Consider the following 18,269-nt stretch of genomic DNA (forward strand, 5'->3'; position numbering starts at 1 on the left):
CAAAACAATTATAGTATTTAATTCTTCACTGACATAAACTTAAATAATTTTTTACAAAACAATTTTGTGATTTAATAAATTAAAAACCACCAGTACACTTTTTTTCCAATAAAAACTTTATTATTTTTGGAACTAGCATTTTTTTTCCAAAATCTATGAAATTGGCTTATCTCTAACAAGAATAGGAAATATTTATTTTGAAGTCAAATTAATGTATTAAATTAAGGCAAAAGCCTGTTATATTCGAGAAACAAATTTGACTTTTTCACAGCTTCCCATATACGAGCTGCGTAATGGAACCAATTTTTCTCAGACAGCGAAGTTCTTGTCAACATATTTAAAGGCATGGCGAAAACTTGATGGGAAAAACTATCTGCCAGCTCTTTAAAACCAGGATGGCCTTTGTATTCCGGAAATACGGAATTGGAAGTTTCAATATCAGACTGTTTATCGGGTAGCAAAAATAGATTGACTTTATCTTTGTTTAAATCGGTCTTTTTCTTAGATTCTTGCAAACTGACAAAACCCTGATACTTCAGACGACTTTTAGCAAATATTACATTCAGCATTCTATCCATATCTTCGGTTACATCAGGTGCAAAGTCAAATTGGCTGCATTTGTTCTGTACAAAGACTAGATGTGGATAGTATTCTAGGATATCATCAACTGAGCTGGTCATTTCATGTAGATTATTAGGAGTGGCTGGTTTTAACATTTCCGCAGCCTGAATAAATCGAAGAAAATTGGGATCCACGAACCAATCTTGAACTACTACGATAGTGTGGCAAACTGCCATAAGGAAAGCAGCTATTTGCAGTGATTGCATTTGCAACGCATTCTCAGTTGAAGTGTATTCTGGCCCGCTTAGGGATTTCTTTTCATACTGAATGATACGATCCATGACAGATGCACTGAGTATAGGTTGGGTGTCTAACAGAATCACTCTTCCGTCGCTAATGTAAATATCAACACCATTGGTGCAATGCGCACCCAATTCAGTTAGCTCTTCAGTTTGAGCTTTAAATATTTGTCTACTATGAGTGATATTACCCGATAACAGTGACAAAACTGTGGATTTACCACTACCTTGTAATCCTAAAACACCAACTACGTAAAAGTCATTTTGGTCTTGTAAAAACTCCATAGCATTATCGCACCATTGCAAAGCTTCATCAATTAATTTGACAGGAGCGAGCATGTCAGGAGGGGGAGCCAATTTTTGTTCAAGGGTTACGTTATTTGTTTCAGTTTGGGAAGATTGCTTTTGTTGTAGTTGATAAACTGGGGCACTCGATTTACTAGTTGAATTATCAGCGTTACCGCTGTTATGGGTAGATCGTGAGGTTGTGGGGGTTACTGAGGATGATCCGATAGATGTGTCGTGTTTGGAGTGACTTTTGCTTAAAACATTTGCCATTTTGACGTCACTACCCGGATCACTTAAAGCTGAACTAGATGGTTGAGATTGTGTTTGGTCATGATGAGGTTTAGCTAATATTACCATAGTTCCCGATAAACCGAATTCTGAATCATGATTATCTCTGTCCCTGTCTCTAGAAGTACCAACGCCATAACCACTGCGTTTCTTACGACGTTTACCACGGTCGTAATCCGACATTTTAAAGCTTTTAGAACAACGTTAATAACACAAAATTACCATTAAAGTATATTACTTTTTCTACTAAAGCCCTCTTCTATTATGTATTATTTACTTTATCAAAGCTATTTTGATCTGACCCAACAAAAATATCTAAAAAGATCACCGCGAAGTGTCGCTATAAAAGTTTGCGTTTTCATCGCCATCTACCAGACTATTTACTTATATAAAAAAATTAGCAAATAATTAAATTTTAGAATGTTATAAATTTATAACTTAATTAGAAAGTTTTTATCCAACTAGTAATTATTGTTCAACCTTATTCACTTTGTTTTACATAATCCTAAACGCTACAAAGGGTCAGTATTAAGGCCCTTTTGAAAGGGCCAATCTTAATAAATACCCAACATATGAACTATTATTTTTAAACAAACTCTTGTACAAATTTAGTTTAAATCTAAAAACAATTAATGGTAGTTATCAGTCTAGTTTACAAGGAATATTTAAAGTAGTAAGATATTCGTATACTGAAGATTGATTAAACGAGAAGTGGACAAGAACTCGGTTGAGAGTATGTAAATTTAAGATCATACTTCAAGGGATCATTCCTATAGTTGATCTTCTCGAATTTGTTCATCCAAATTCGAGGCCCCATCAACCACGAGGATGAGCTTCACGATCCTTTCCTGAGCGGGAAGCGGAGATCGATTATTCCCCGATTTATCGGAGAGTATCTTTCTCATTGATGATCGTTCCACTTTCGGTCTAGTATCGATTGTCGGAGGGAGAGGATCGAAGCTGAGTGGCTTTTTAATTCAATCTAAAAATCTATACATTTCCTCAATATTTCTGCTCGTTGACTTTTTCTTAAAATTTAGCACATCATTCCGCATTTGTTCACGAATTACTTAAAAATTTCTTGCTTTAAATGCGCTTCTTGCTGCTAAGGAAAGAGTCCTAAATTACGTTACAAAAATTCAAACCCCACTCAATCAATTCCAACGGCTTCCCAGCCTCTGAAGGGTTTTTGAATTTGGGGGTACGGAAAAAGGGGAAACGTTTCGTGACAGCATGGCTGCCAGCCTCCCCGCTTCGCGACCTTAATAGTTCTTTTTATAAAGTAACGTGGCCTTCTTGTTAAAATGTTGCTCTTACGTCACAGTCTCTTACTTTGACTAGCCTACGAGCGCGCGCTACACTCGCGAGGAATATAGCTTTTTCTAGCGCGCGTGCAAATCGCTCGTGCGAAGAATACACTAATAAAGCTGTGTCTTGTGACGTAAGAGCAACATTTTAATAAGTTGGGCAAGACCACTTTTTATTTTATAAAATCAACCATTGTCACTGAAGTCATTTCAACCGTTTTTCACGTCTATTACGATTGATCTCAGTTGATAATTTGTATTTTAATTTAAAGAATTCAAGTTATAGGTAAATTTACAGTTAAACAACCATTTTGTCTAGCTTTTATTCCCGAAATATAACGGTCAGTTTACTTAGATGGCGCCACGTGCTCTACGAAGAATCACGATTTAGATATTTGTTACTCGGCGACAGTTAAAAATTGGTCTCTGCGCATCCTCCAATACCAACCAATCCGGTGTTCCCTCCCTGGCTAGTGTCCAGTTTTTAAGTGGCAACAAAGATAATATAAACTCGCACCCTAGATTCGAAATCACTCTCGCGCGTTGCCGATGGTGTTTACCTACTTCCCGCCGGAACTCAGAAACAATTCGCTGCATGGTTTGCGCCTTACCGCAACCGATGGAGCCCGATTTTTCTGAGGTCACGTGCCGGAAAAGGGTAAACGCTTCGTAACAAAACCGTCAATGGGAAAGCTCTCAGTATTCGAATCTAGGGTACGAGTTTAAATTATCTTTGGTGGCAATGACGGTTTAAAATTCCACCCCATTTATTTTACCGTCTATTGACGCTTCAATAAATCATCCACAAGCACTATTTATATAGACAATACCTTGCGGGTCCTGCGAGGGGCTAACCACTCTTAGAAAGTCTGTACACCGGATTACGCTTAGATTAGCACTGCCAAAGGCAGGGACTTCAAAGATTACGCGTAATCCCATTAGTACAGTCAAAGGTACGGATCTGTACACCGATTACGCGGAGTGATCAGCCCCTCGGGGTCCTGGCTCTCGGAAATATTACTTCTTGGCGATTTTCTTGAAGATGTTTTATTTAAGAGCTTAATTGGGCTGAAAAGAAAGTGCGAAAAATTAATTTTGAATTGTAGTGTTCATAAATAACGAAACTTTATTCTAGGAATATTAGAGAGATTAATTAGGAATATTATTTAACACAGCCAATATACAAAGTAAATAAGGACTTTAATTACTAGGCTAGTACTCACGGCGGAGCTAGGAACAAGGATGCCCAAGAGACTATTTAGTATTATATAACTCGCCATTACAGTCAAGTGCAGCCATCTATTAAAGGGACACACCGGGGTTGGATTTTAACCAGTTTCCCGCGCTTGTTTCCGGAATATGATAGTTGGTCGTATCAGCTACCACGCCGGTGTGCCTCTTTAAGTTGCTAGATGGAGCAGTCTAATATTTTAGGGTTTAATTTGTGTTGGTATAGAAGGAATAATTTCCGATATCATTATGTGATAATGTTACTTTTTTTATACCGTGTTCAATTAAAAGTAAAAGTTTGAACACTATGGCCGCGTTCAGTAACAGCAAACGGTTTAACCGTTGAATGCGCATTCGCTACTGTACAACTTTTTTCACTTCCGGGATTGACGTCACGTTTGCAATCGAATAGCAATCGAAATAAGCGGCTGGAAGAGCCGCTTATTTTGTTGATAAACGCAATCGTGACGTTGCAAGCATGGCGACGTCTAATCTGCCTAGTAGTTTTAAACAAATTGATTTGTCCGATAATGGAGGAAATATTTATAGCATAGCAGTGCCATCGGACGATTATGACAGAATACGAATTGGTAAGTGTTGTTTCATTAATTTTTCAGCTATTAAGTTACCAAATTTATATTAAGTTACCAAATTTATTCAAAATACTTAAATTAGCATAAGCCTCGGTCAAAATAACTTATTTCAGCTTTTAAGATGCAGAAAAAAATAGCAGATGACTCAACGTAAAATTCAGTCAATTTGCCTGGAGCCGTTCAGTAGAATATTACGTCACGTTAGCAATCGCAACTCAACGGTTGATAAACTGTTTACTCTCCGATTACGGTTACTGAACGCGGCCTATATTTTTGCTTTACGATTATTATTCTAACAATTTTTAAGAGTAACCTTACTACGAAACCAAAGTATTAAAGGGTTACACAGTGGCGTAGCTAGTGGAGGCGGCCCAACCCGGGTGCCACCCGTTTGGGCGTGATATGGGGGTGACACCTGACCGTGAAAAAAATAAAAACTTACACAAACTAGAGACAAGTAAGTAGCACACCATGATATCAGCCCCGGGTGTCACCCATGCTAGCTACGCCACTTAAAGGGGAACAGCCAAGCTTTATAAAAATCGCTTTATTTTCATATCAAAAGATCAACAAGACGTTCAATATACTTAAACGTACCTTATTTTGTCTTGAAAAAATTGTTTTTAGTCCCAAAATTTGAAACGCAAAATAACGCCAAGTATTTGGGTTTGAGTTTTCACCGCCATCTTAGGGTGTATCGCTAACGCCAGCACGATAACAGTAAGCGATTTTCGAACTAGCCTAACGTTTGAAATCGCGCAATTTATTAAATTTAGGCCGCGCGTGCAAAATTTAAAAAAAAACTAAAATCTTATGCGTCTCCAACAGCGCGCGCTTTTAAATTTTTTTTTTTCAATTTTAATCAAGCAGGGAGTGTCTCCCCGGTTTCTCACCAGGTGTCGCAGTGAACGCGGGCTTTTCGATTTCCCGAAATTTCTTTATTTTATTAAAAATTAACCGCTTAAAATCTTTTGATGCAGTTTTCGCCATAATTTTATTTTTTAACAGGCTATAGGGCTTTCTAACTGGTTAAAGCTTGGTCGTTCCCCTTTAAGTCTCCTTTAGTTTTTTAGGGGCGCATATTATTTTGAGATCGGTCAAAAAATCGCTTAATTCGGCACTGCGTTTGCTAATACCATAAGTGTATAATATTGTAACATAAGGGTGACACTTCCTATTCTTCACACGCAAAAGTTTTACCGAGAGCTATTCACAAGACAGACTGCATTACGGGCTTCGTCGCCGTTTTGCGTCCGCTCGCTAACGCGTCACACGTAGCCTTTGACAGCGCCTCGCTAGGGGGATATTTTCTTCTGGTGATGACGTCATTTCGTTACTAGCTCTCAGTAAAATATTCCCCAAAGTTACAAACTTATGGAACAATATTGTAGACTTATGCTAATAGGTTACCTATCTAGTTTTCTATAGAAGCAAAAGAGGGCGTAGCGATAGCTTTCAGTCACGAATAAATGAGAAAAACAAATACTAAATAGCGACTGTAAGATAAAATAATAGATTTAGCTAGTAAATTCTAAGTACCATTCACTCGTAACATTTAGTAACGCTTATACAACACTTTCCTCTATTACCATATGTAACATAATTACTCACAGATATTGCATCATCCTTACCCTACGTAATATTTGACGTCATATTTGATTTAACATTTGACGTATCGAATATCAAATGCTGATTATGCCGTCGCTCAATTAGCTCTACTTCTGATAAACCGACGGCCATTATTTTAGTAAACAAACCGGTTTGAAAAACCAAGGCTTAGGAGCAAAAATGAACTATAATATACTGTCAAGTGCTGTTAATGCAATTAATGAAGTTTTCGGAGACTCGCGTTCTAAAAAACAATTGCATTGTCAAATGAAAGAAGCAGGTTTATTGAAAAAATAGTACAACTTCGGGTTGAGCTTTTCTGGGTCATCTACAAGGTTAGAGTCTTTGCAGATTCTTTTGAGCCTAGGCCTAACTCTTCTAGGCTTGGTATGGATTTTAAAAATGCTGGTGGAATATCCCACTTCGACGACTTGTTCCCTTTTCGGAAAGTGATCTCTGACCCGAACCGTATGGGTCATTTTCCCCAACCTTTTCTTTTTTCAACTACTCATTATTTAACTTCATCCGCACAAACCGAGCGAGTTTATGAATTTCAATATAGCTACATTGGGCTGACTAAAATTTCGACGCAAAAAATTCCTTCTCAATTTAGAGGTTTTCCATTGGCTTAAATAAATATGTTAGTAGCCAATAGTGCGACTCCCAAAATTACTAGAATGAATAAAAAGGTTAAAATCTAACGTAGTCCACCTTTTTACTGGTTCGTGGTCAAACAAACCATTAGTGAAGATTTTTTAATGGGATAAAGGTACAGTGGCATACTTATGAGTAATTATGTTACATATGCTATTACTAATACTGCGTCACGTAATTTATGAACGGCCCCTTATGAAATAATAATAAGAGTTTCCAGTTGACCGGCTTTTCCCGCCTGATTTCCATTGGTGCCTCTTTTAAAAGTGCTTGAGCGTAAGAGGGTTTTGTAGGATTATACCAAGGATCCAAAAGTTTGTCTCTCTATCGGTCCCGTTTGGACCCGTTATGGGAGTCCACATTTTATGCCTTTGCATCTCAATATAGTTTAGGGCGATATCTACTTCTGTTTTAATTAGTTTTTAATAAAATTAAGTTTTTCTCCAAATTCATCTTCCGAAAACTATTTTTAACTTAAAAATTAACAACATTAAAATGCAATTTTCGGGTGTCAAAATTTGTCACAAATTTCTAGGCCTAGAAATACGTCCCGTTTTACGAACAAAATAAGTAAAATGTTGCAAACACCATTGTTGAAAATAGTGAAACGTTTTCCAAAAGATGAATTTAGGAGGGACCTATAGATGGGGGGTGTAAAAAATTTGGGGGCCTCAGTGATGGGCACGCTTCGCTCATTTTAGAGCTGGTCGTAATTGAGGAGATACTTCGTAGATGAGCACTGCTTTACCTGTATTTAGCTACATGTATTAGTGAGCGAGATGACCGATAATCCAAATTTTATATTGGTTAAATGAGCAGAGGAAAGGACTGTCTCTCTCGGTTTGGAGGTGAGCGGACCTTATGAGATGAGCTATTAACTTAATAATAGCTAGATTGAGCGAGATAATTGCTTAGCATTTACGTTGATTTTGAAATATTATAGCTTTGTTTAGTTCTGTAATCAATATAAAATTGCAGTGCATATTTTAAGGATTTTTTTAGAAATACTCAAAATTAGGATAAGATGTCACTTTGGCAAAATATTTAGTTATCAAAACCAATTTTACGTAAACACTACCCAAAATGACTTCCAGACTGAACATTTTTGGGTAGTACTCAATTTTATATATACCCAAATACGGAAGAATAGTCATTTCTATAAAGTAACATTGGACTTATAGTTTTAGTGTTTCTGCTGCGTCACGGGTGACGTATATATGACGTATTAATTCGAAAAGCCCTGGACAAAAAAGTAAATTCGACGAGGCCCTCTGTTTTTAAGCATAAACAGATCTGAACTTCTTCGTATTTCTTAACGAATGAGCAAGTTTAGCCAGCTTATTTATAGAAAGGCCTATTGTTCACCAAAGACTATATAAATATGTAGCGATAGCAAAAGTGACATAATTACCAAAAGTGTGTCAATCGGACCTATTTCTGAATTAATGTTACGAACAAAATACAAGTTGGGAGGGGAGAAGGTAAAGTATGCCTTGGGGAGGGAAGGAAGTTAAAACCCACAAATTACGCCTCCTAGTGAGGAACGGAGGAACTAAGTAGCACTGGTCAAAGTTAGTGTATTTTTTGTGTTTTTTGTCGTTCGGCGGAGATGCTATCGCCACCTAACTACGATATAATACCATAGACTAAAAAAGATCCAGAAAGGCGACAATAAATAGTCGTTTATGTGGTCGATCTCGAGTCGAGCATTCATTAAACCTTTAGCATACGAAAGTACAGGGATTGTCACACTTTTGGTAATTATGTCACTTTTGGCGATAGCAAATAGACTTTGTTGCCCACTAAGCGAATGATAGAAAACTGAGCTAGATAAGCTCAAAAGAGCAGTGGCGTCGCTAGGCTGTTTTAGGTAGCGCTTGAGCCACCTGGGTCATTCCATGTGAAATCGGGAGGTTGGGAGGCACTACCTCACCGATTTTTACATGAATTTTCTGGGTGAATGTAGGCTTGAAATAATGACAATTCCCAAAATTTAAGGCCTCTAGCTGTAAAAATGGGCGTTTTATGATTTATAGAAATTTACACACAACGAAGGCTTCGCGGACCCAAAAATTCAAATATTTGACCATAACTCGCAGTGAAATTACCCAATACTAATAAAAATGAGTCACTTTATCACAAATTGGATAATGAATCCGAATCTGGCAATGAAATTTAAAACGGATTATTATTGTAGAAGATATTAAGGTATTAGGGGGGTTCATTTGACCCCCAAAAATCGGAAATGACGTCACCTTCGATTTTTTTAATTTTTTATATGTTAGTTCTCCTGACTTAAGTAACTTATATTGAAAATATCAACAATGAGAAACGTTTATTTTAAGTATAACACTTAGTTTATTTTATTTTGAAAAAAAATATTTTCAATTTGTAATGTTGCATATAGAAGTCGCTTTTTCAATACAGTGCAATTTAAATGTTTTGTATTTATCACGAATGAATTTATATATGTATCTATTATAGAGGTCGCTTTTTCATTAAAGTGCAATTTAATTGCTTTGTATTTATCATAAATTAATTTGAATATCAATCTCTTATTTATTTCAATTATAATTGTACCATATAAACCATTCACTGTATCTTAATTTGACCCCGAAATTCGTTTTAGATCATTACTGAAGAAGACATTAGGGGGTTCTCTAGACTAGCGGTTCCCAATTTTATTTTTCTATGGAACCCTAAATTTTAATATGTTAGTTATCTTGGCCCAAGTAGATTATATATAAAATATCAACAATGGGATCAGCACAGATCGTCATTCCTTGGTGATTTGTGTGAATGCACAAATCAGTGAGGGTGCAGAACATTAATGAGAGGTTAGTCCTAGTCTTCTTTAAGATCAAGAAGAACGCCAAAATATAATTTTTCCCCATATACGCCAGCCGCGTATTTCCAGGTTTGAGACTTTAAAAATGAAGTTTCTCTGTTACCAAACAGAAACCGTAAGATAATCGTTATCTCCGGAAAGTCTAGAAATCGACATATGATTTAAATCCTTTAGTACAAAGGACTGGTGACTCGTTGTGCCTTGGACGGTTCTAGCTCCTTTCAACCGTTCTTCGAGAAGTTGAGCATAGCCATAATTTATCTTCACTACATCTAGTGAAAGCAAATGAACTAATCATACTCTTAAATTATGCTCAATTATGGAGTTTAATGATGAAATTGCAATTTAAATAAAAAAATTAAATCCAAAAACCATAATTAAACTTTTTCATAGTATAAATCGTTTCTCATTGTTGATATTTTAAATATAAGCTACTTTGGCCAAACTAACTAACATATTAAAAAATCGAAATAATCGAAGGTGACGTCATTCCCGTTTTTGCGGGGTCTAGAGGACCCCAATACATGTCTTCTACAATAATGATTCAAAACAAATTTCAGAGCAAAATTAAGATACAGTGAATGGTTTTTAATGTTCAATTATAATTGAAATAAATAATAAATACATATATATTCATTCGTGATAAATACAAAACATTTAAATTGCACTGTATTGAAAAAGCGACCTCTATATGCAACATTACCAATTAAAAATATTTTTTTTTCAAAATAAAATAAACTAAGTGTTATACTTAAAATAAACGTTTCTCATTGTTGATATTTTAAATATAAGTTACTTAAGTCAGGAGAACTAACATATAAAAAATTTAAAAAAATCGAAGGTGACGTTATTTCCGATTTTTGGGGGTCAAATGAACCCCCCTAATACCTTAATATCTTCTACAATAACAATCCGTTTTAAATTTCATTACCAGATTCGGATTCATTATCCAATTTGTGATACATTGACTCATTGTTATTAATATTCGGTAATTTCACTGCGAGCTATGGTCAAATATTTAAATTTTTGGGGCCGCGAAGCCTTCGCTGTGTGTAAATTTCAATAAATCATAAAACGCCCATTTTTACAGCTAGAGGGCTTAAATTTTGGGAATTGTCATAATTTCAAGCTTACATTCACACAAAAAATTCATGTAAAAATCGGTGAGGTAGTGCCTCCCAACCTCTCGATTTCACATGGAATGACCCACCTGAAAATTTTCTGAAGCGCCTCCTAAAATTCCCGAAATTTATTTCATTGTTTTGATGAAACTCATAAAAGGGTTTCTATTTCAATTTCGGAAATAAAATGGTTTATTTTCTTAAAACGTTTCGTTATATACCTTTAATTTAGGTGGTTAGGAGTGAAAGAGGAGAGGACACAGAAGCTTTAACTTTTCGAACGTTATCTGAATTTTACCGAAGTTTTCTTGATAAAAATTATTTCAAAAACAGTCATCGGTTTGCTAAGTCGACCTGTATGGGAGCCCTTGAGCAGGCGCTTAAGCGCCCCCAAAACGGAAATTCTGGCGACGCCACTGCATAAGAGATGAGCTACCAGTAGATTACTTTATTTCTTACTAACAGTAGACACGCTTGAGTTAAGTCGAAAGTTGAACCGCTCTTGAGATAAGCAAAGTCAGGTGAAAATGAGCGGTTTTGGGCTGAGAATCGGGTTTCGCAAAATGCCCATCACTGGCTGGCTGCCTGGCTTTGCCTAAAGAAATCGCTCGTCACAAACGTATCAATTCATCTACGCCAAGATGTACTTTTATTCCACTTTTACGGGTACCGATTTCGAGGTGGCTTTTGTGATTTTGTATCCGAAAAGAAACTTAGAAAGGGAAAAAATCGGCACTATGGTCAGAGGGTACAGCGGGGTGATCCGAAGACCGCCCAAGGGTGAAATTACGTGACCCCGAAAGCCCCTCCAAAAAAAACACACAATGGGACCATGCGGTACCCTAAAGCGCCAAATCTGCCCCCTAAATTTTTTTAGGCCAATCTTTTTGAATATCTCAGTAACAGCGGCGTTGAATCCGATCGTAGACTATACTTTCCGCTGACTTATATAAAACTGTCAACATTTCCTAGTTATTCTGAGTAAGTCTCTTTTTTTGATGTTATTGAAAAACGTGCTATATTTCCATAAGTCTATAAAATCGTCCATAAGTATGACGCTTCCAATTTATAACATGTAAAACATTTACTGACAAGGAGAGTACCCAAGGTGTTTATTGCCGATTTTGTTCAAAGTCGGGCGTAATGTAGACCTATATGAGATATGAAATTTCACAAAAGGAGACGTTGCACTACCCATTCGATTTGCTATGGCAACCGAAAATGTTTTAGATCACTTAAAACCATAAAATCCCATGCTTTTGAAAATTTTTGAAAATCACGAAATGTGTAATTTGGACCACATTTAGGTAAATTTCATCAAGTTTGGGTAAATTGAAACATTTTTAGGGTAAATTTGTAACAAATTTTGGGTAAAATAAGGAAAAAATCTTATTTTGGTTGTAAGTGGTCAAAAACATTTTCGGTTGCCATGGCAAATCGAATGGGTAGTGCAACGTCTCCATTTGGGAAATTTCATATCTCATATAGGTGTACATTACGTGCCGACTTTGAACAAAATCGGCAATAAACACCTCGGGTACTCTCCTTGTGAGTGGATCTTCAGTGGCATAGGTCAGCCTACGTAAAAGCTGAGAAGGGGGGTCGGTTTTCCCTCGAGTTCCTCGGTTTCCCCTTTCCATATAAACTTATAATTTATAAGTTATTCGTCAAAATATATTCCTCCCAAGGAATTATTATCATCTTTTAACTCTATAATGATCTTAAATAAAAATTAAAAAGATTTTATTTGATAGTCCGAAATTATCTTTATTAGTGTAAAAACTCTCTAGTTAGCAGGAGTTTAAAGGACTGCAGCGCCATTTTGCCTTGTGCGGTTTCGTAAAATCCCCGATTTTGGTTTGGGCGGAAATTGGGCTGGTTTTTCCCATACTTTGGGCGTGATGGTAATAGTGAGTGTAGGGAGCTGTTGCCTTGCCACTACCCTGCTAGGCATTGTAACACGGCCACCTGAATTATTGGCATTAAATGTCGCTAGATGACTTAGGCCTAGCTTATTTTTATTATTATTATTATTATTTAATTTAGTCAAAATTAGGCTTAAGGACGGGGGCTTTGTTCACATAAACCCCTCATATTCTAACACTGGTTTTGCGTCCGCTTGCACACGCGTTTCAATGAATATCTCAATAAAATAATTCCCAAAAAGACATACTTATAGAAAAATACTATAGACTTATGATAAAACTTCGTAGCTTCAAGGATTTTGGTCCATTCGGCTTAGTAACAACCCTAGGGAATTCTTAATTATTTTTACTGTTCTGGTTATCTTACTACGGTTCAGTAGGGGGCCACTCTAATGGGCAAATCTATCATTTTGGCGTACGAGGGGGTCCTCTTTACCTTGGAAGCGCGCGTTTTTGTGGCTATAATGTTTCAAATGGCAGATGGTACACCGAAGAACCCCCATTGTGATATCTTATTAAATATCACGAATAACTATTATTAAAGTTATAGTCGTGTTTAGGAAAGAAATAAAAATGAAGTAAACAACATATGGATTTCTTGATTTTGATATCAAAAGTGGGGTCTGGGGATACATAATTGCGTGTTTTGAGTCCGAGTCACGTGACGAAAGGGGAGGAGCCACCTGAAATTCAACCCGAGTTTTTCAAACGATTCTGCGGACCTTTACGTTTTGGGAAAAGTGTGTGCTTAAGTTTATAACCTCATTCTATAAGTATGTTTCTTTGGGAAATATTCCACAGTGACGTCATTGAAGAAAGAAAAAGTAAGACACGAGACGGAGCTAACTTTAGTCTTTTTCAGTATTGTTTTGTTTTGCTTGTGAAAAATCGGAAGGGTCATACTTATGAAAGATAATATAAACTTATGGTGTATGTTCTATCTACTTAATTATAAACTTGATAATTTTGGAAATTTATAAAATTGAACATTTTGTAATAAATCAGAGTATTATGTTTTTTCTTATGTTAATATTTTCACGTTGTGATTTTTTCGGAATACTAAGGGTAAATTAATGAAATTAATGTTATTATTTTATTATTAATATTATATTGTTCTAAATTATTATATGCAAGTGCTAATAAACTGTATATAACAAACGATATTAAACTTGTAAAGCGTTTCAGGGCCTACAAATTATAATCTTAAAATATTGTTATTATTTCGTACGAAGGATAAAAGCATCAATTTCCGTGATTCTGAGAAAATATTCCCCCCCCCCCCGCTGACCCTCGTAAAAATGCGCTTTTCGAACACCAGAATTTGAGGAGCAATACGTCAAAAACTGTTTAGAAAGGCGACGGTTATTTCGCGGGGTCGAATACGCTGGTAGGCATAAAATTTGGGCACAATAACGAAGTCCCCCTTTCTCCGTAGCTCTTGCTAGGGGTCATTCGAGCCCCTCCCCGCTCCCCCCCCCCATTCTATACACGAGGAATCGAGCGGCGAATACCCCAAGGAATCGAGATCAGGGATGGTTTCACAAAAGCCCCCGATTCTACACAGGAAACAAGGCAATATTTTGGGAGACAACTCGACGGTTGGACTTTCGCGTTTTGACCGGAAACAAGCGTCGGAAATTGGCCTATCTCCAACCCCTTTAAAACCAACTAACGCGTGGTCGGGGTAACGCAGTTCACGTCTGGATTTTATACCGTACACTTCAAGATTTTGCCAGTCGAAAAAGCGATGTTTTTAGTTAACGGCAAGTTAGTTACGTTATGTTGGATCATCTTGGTGGACTTTACCGGGATCATTTCGGCCGGGCGATTAGCCGATGGATTCGTTAGGACACAGACCGTCTATCGGGAGAAGGATCGGCTTAAAATAGCCAACTGCCGGGCACTGTGTTTGGACGAGGTAACGTAAAGTTGGCTTGATTGTTTTTTAAGAAAGGGTTTTTTATTTTTTATATACACTTTCGGGTATGGTTTAATTATTCCTAAAATATCGTTAATGGCATATGTCTAAGATCGTTCAAGTTCTAAATTGTAAAATGCACTTATCTCCAAATGCTAGCTAACTATCTTAAAATAAGAGATTGTAATTTCGATACTGAAAAAAGTTAAAAATTCTATTTAACATGTAATTTTTTCGAGTTTTTCGACGAATTTCCAAAACGATAATTATTTGACGATTTTCTGAATAGATAATTATCTGAATAGAGATATATTATTTGACGATTTTCTGAATAGATAATTATCTGAATAGAGATATATTATTTGACGATTTTTTGAATAGAGATATATCATTTGACGATTTTTTGAATAGAGATATATCATTTGACGATTTTCTGAATATAGATATATCATTTGACGATTTTCTGAATAGATATATTTTATGACGATTATCTGATTAGAGATATATTTTTCTGATTAGAGATATATTTTATGACGATTATCTGATTAGAGATATATTTTATGACGATTATCTGATTAGAGATATATTTTATGACGATTATCTGATTAGAGATATATTTTATGACGATTATCTGATTAGAGATATATTTTATGACGATTATCTGATTAGAGATATATTTTATGACGATTATCTGATTAGAGATATATTTTATGACGATTATCTGATTAGAGATATATTTTATGACGATTATCTGATTAGAGATATATTTTATGACGATTATCTGAATAATAATTTTATGACGGTTTTCCGAGGAGATTTTCATACTATATATTATGCGGCATAGTGTAGATAATCATATATAATAGTATAGATACACATAAAAATATTTTGTGGCGAGGTGAGGATTTCAAGAGTTGTAGGCTAATCATTTTGCTCGTAAATGTATTCCTTTCTGACGGCAAATGACTTTGCTCAGTGAAGTCAGTCTCACCGTCTCTGGAGCCACGGTCAACTTTGATCTCTCGCGCTACAGCGGCCATTTCATTCGTTGACGTTTCTGTGTTAACCTAGTATGAGCAAAAGATTTTGCTCGCGGAATTTCGACGAATGTGTTGGCTGCCGTAGCGCGAACAGCGCGTGATCAAAGTTGGCCGTGCTGGAGCCCACCCGCGAAATTCGTTTAAAGGTCCCTTTCCTATCCAGGGGACAATTTTAACAGGATCGTTTGGGGCCCGTTATCTACGTCAAGTAAAATGAAAATAATTATACCCCAATGAAAATTAACACCCTAAACAACGTATTAATATTATCAATTTCAGTTTCAAAATCCAGACGTAATCAGTGATGATGAGTGTTACAAAACGCCGAATTGCAATATGGTAAAAATTTACTTGGCTTTTTCACCTCCATAATTATGATAATTAAATAATTTATTCTTAATGGAACAGTGCTGGAATGTCTGTGAAATGTTGCTGGTTGAATACCGAGTCTGGAGTCCCATGTGCGGGGTTCCCAACATCTGTGTAAGTTTTATCAGTACTTTACTTGGTACTCTATACTCTACTTCTAGTATTGTCAAATGTAACTAGAAAGTTTTGTTAATTGATATTTTTTGTTTAGTTTCCAGGTTGCAGGACCGCTTGCGCCTACCAGAAACATGGTAGTCCTAAGGGAAAAATGCTAAGGAACATCGAACCTACCACATTTGTCAATAAATTTGACATAGATACCAACAATGACATCCCGTTGATCGAAGGAGTTTGGCAACGACCAGAACTTTGTGAAGATTGCGACGACAGTTCTATCGTTTATATCGTCAGCAGGCAGAAACAGTCCGATCACAATTGGGTCGAAGTCGCCCAGGTATAAATATCTTTTATTTAATTTTGGCTACATTAGTTTTAAATTTATTAGGAATCTATACCTAGAATCGATTCTTGGTTTAAGTTATGATTAATAATAAACCAAATGTTGACTAGTATTATTTTATTTAATCCAAACAGACATCGGAACAGAAGGTACAAATACCCAAAGCCTACTGGAATTGCTCGTCCCAGTTCAAAATTGTGGCTGTTTCAGCTTCAGGCGTGCTAGGAGAGGTTTTCATCAAAACAAACCGCTCCTACATCGACAATGACATTCAACGAGACAGTTCCTGGGGGAACAACTACAACAGCCAGCCATCCCACTTTGTACCCTTATCCTGGACACCCAAACTTGTTTCCATGGACCATACAAGGTTAATCAACTTAATTGTTTATTTATCCTTTTACAGAAGCTTCAATTTAATGTTCATTAAGTTGTCCTTTATGTAGGGCTAAAATTTTGTTTATGTTGTATTTAATTTAGTGAAATAAACGTTATTCGATTTCAAAAATTAAAAAAATGGAGTAACATTTATTTTATTGAATTAATTACAAATTAGCATAATAATAGAGTAGTAATAGAGCTCACATGACAGGATGTCACCTACCCTTTTTTATATGATTAAAAATTTAAAACATTTCCCCAAAATAATGGTTGTGGCCATAATAACAAAAAGTTAATTCTGTAGTGGTTTTTGATTATTTTTATTACTTTTATTTATTTAGTAATAATTCTGCCATTGAAGCCTTGGTGGCTTGGTCGCCTAACATGCATGAGAAATGCAAGAAATACGAAGTATCGTGGCGCGTTCTTGACCAGACCATGGAGGTTACCGGTCATATATACACCTTTACCCATGTGGCATCTTTGGTTTTATGGCCAAAATCTCTTCACTCAGTAGATGTAAGATTTTATACCCATTCATATTTATGTTTAAACGTGTAATTTAACACTTTAACATAATTTGTTTGTAGGTCACTTGCTTCGATGAGCAGGGCAATGCAGTACATCGCAGTGAAACTTTGTTCATAAACTCTAAGGATGCAAAGGTGAAGGACGGGGGTGTGAAAAAGAAAGATGACGAAGAAAAGTGCGACGACAACGGCGATAATTATTTTTGGTTCTGGTTGAGCGTCACTCTGGGCCTACTTGATATCTTGGCATTATTTTTGCTTTTCTTCTTATGTCGCCTTAGGCGATTGGAGTTCAAAATTCGCTCCAGAGAAAACAGGATCAGCAACATGAACAATGCCATTGTTGTATCCACTCCTAGTAAGTTATAACTGAAACAAACAAGTAGCCAGCCAGCCAGCCAAACTGGGTAGAGCTATAACTTTCAAAATTAATAAAATAGAAAAAAAAGTAAAAATTTATATTTCAACTCTCACAGCTTTGAAAAATGTCACCTTTCCTGTAAACAACATGTTCACTAAAGAGGCTCAAGCTATCCTTGGACGTCACCAAAAGATGGTCAGGAGTATCAGTCGTAAAATGAGCAGTTTATCATTGCCCAGAAGCCCCATCCTGGAAACTGACGTCCAACTATTGGAGGATGATGATGTCTTCCAAACTGAAGCCAAAGAATCTCACATTCATTTCAAATACGATAATATTCAACGAAAACTTTAAATAATTATGTTCCAAGTTTTTGAATAATTATGTTATGTATAAAATTTTAAGTGCCAAAGACCAAAATAAAAAGTATTTTTAAATGTCTAATATATATAGTGTATTTTCTTGTATCTCAGCTGACTTGATATCTT

General features: G+C 36.1%; 2 protein-coding genes and 1 non-coding gene across 4 annotated transcripts; 2 read left to right on the forward strand and 1 right to left on the reverse strand.

Annotated features, from left to right (window-relative positions):
• Positions 1 to 28: 28 nt before the first annotated feature.
• On the reverse strand, positions 29 to 1,711 carry LOC149969103 (nonsense-mediated mRNA decay factor SMG9-like). The gene has a single exon (XM_090174285.1). It carries the CDS (start codon positions 1,617 to 1,619, stop codon positions 222 to 224), a length of 1,398 nt encoding a protein of 465 aa, XP_090030411.1. The 5' UTR covers positions 1,620 to 1,711; the 3' UTR covers positions 29 to 221.
• A 470-nt stretch (positions 1,712 to 2,181) lies between these two features.
• Positions 2,182 to 2,405, forward strand: LOC149969104 (small nucleolar RNA U3). The gene has a single exon (XR_016473993.1). It is a non-coding gene; the product is annotated as a small nucleolar RNA U3 (small nucleolar RNA).
• An 11,841-nt stretch (positions 2,406 to 14,246) lies between these two features.
• Positions 14,247 to 18,207, forward strand: LOC149969105 (uncharacterized). 2 transcript variants are annotated; one of them, XM_090174286.1, is made up of 8 exons: positions 14,247 to 14,640; positions 15,960 to 16,019; positions 16,089 to 16,163; positions 16,261 to 16,503; positions 16,644 to 16,879; positions 17,232 to 17,409; positions 17,481 to 17,778; positions 17,897 to 18,207. In XM_090174286.1, exons 1-8 carry the CDS (start codon positions 14,470 to 14,472, stop codon positions 18,133 to 18,135), a joined length of 1,500 nt encoding a protein of 499 aa, XP_090030412.1. In that variant the 5' UTR covers positions 14,247 to 14,469; the 3' UTR covers positions 18,136 to 18,207. The 2 variants fall into 2 exon arrangements, with proteins under 2 accessions (XP_090030412.1, XP_090030413.1); XM_090174287.1 differs by lacking the exon at positions 14,247 to 14,640 and adding an exon at positions 15,546 to 15,888.
• The last annotated feature ends 62 nt before the right edge of the window (positions 18,208 to 18,269 follow it).

The sequence above is a fragment of the Leiobunum rupestre genome, chromosome 1 (assembly GCF_980474605.1).
Source record: "Leiobunum rupestre chromosome 1, qqLeiRupe1.1.hap1, whole genome shotgun sequence".
In the NCBI taxonomy this organism is placed as follows: domain Eukaryota; kingdom Metazoa; phylum Arthropoda; class Arachnida; order Opiliones; family Sclerosomatidae; genus Leiobunum; species Leiobunum rupestre.

Bases quoted from the DNA above. Each gene is read 5' to 3' on its own strand.
- LOC149969105 (XM_090174286.1), top strand. From the start codon at position 14,470: ATGTTTTTAGTTAACGGCAAGTTAGTTACGTTATGTTGGATCATCTTG. The intron at 14,641-15,959 runs GTAACGTAAAGT...TATCAATTTCAG, and splicing joins GGGCACTGTGTTTGGACGAG to TTTCAAAATCCAGACGTAAT. The intron at 17,779-17,896 runs GTAAGTTATAAC...CAACTCTCACAG, and splicing joins CATTGTTGTATCCACTCCTA to CTTTGAAAAATGTCACCTTT.
- LOC149969103 (XM_090174285.1), bottom strand. From the start codon at position 1,619: ATGTCGGATTACGACCGTGGTAAACGTCGTAAGAAACGCAGTGGTTAT.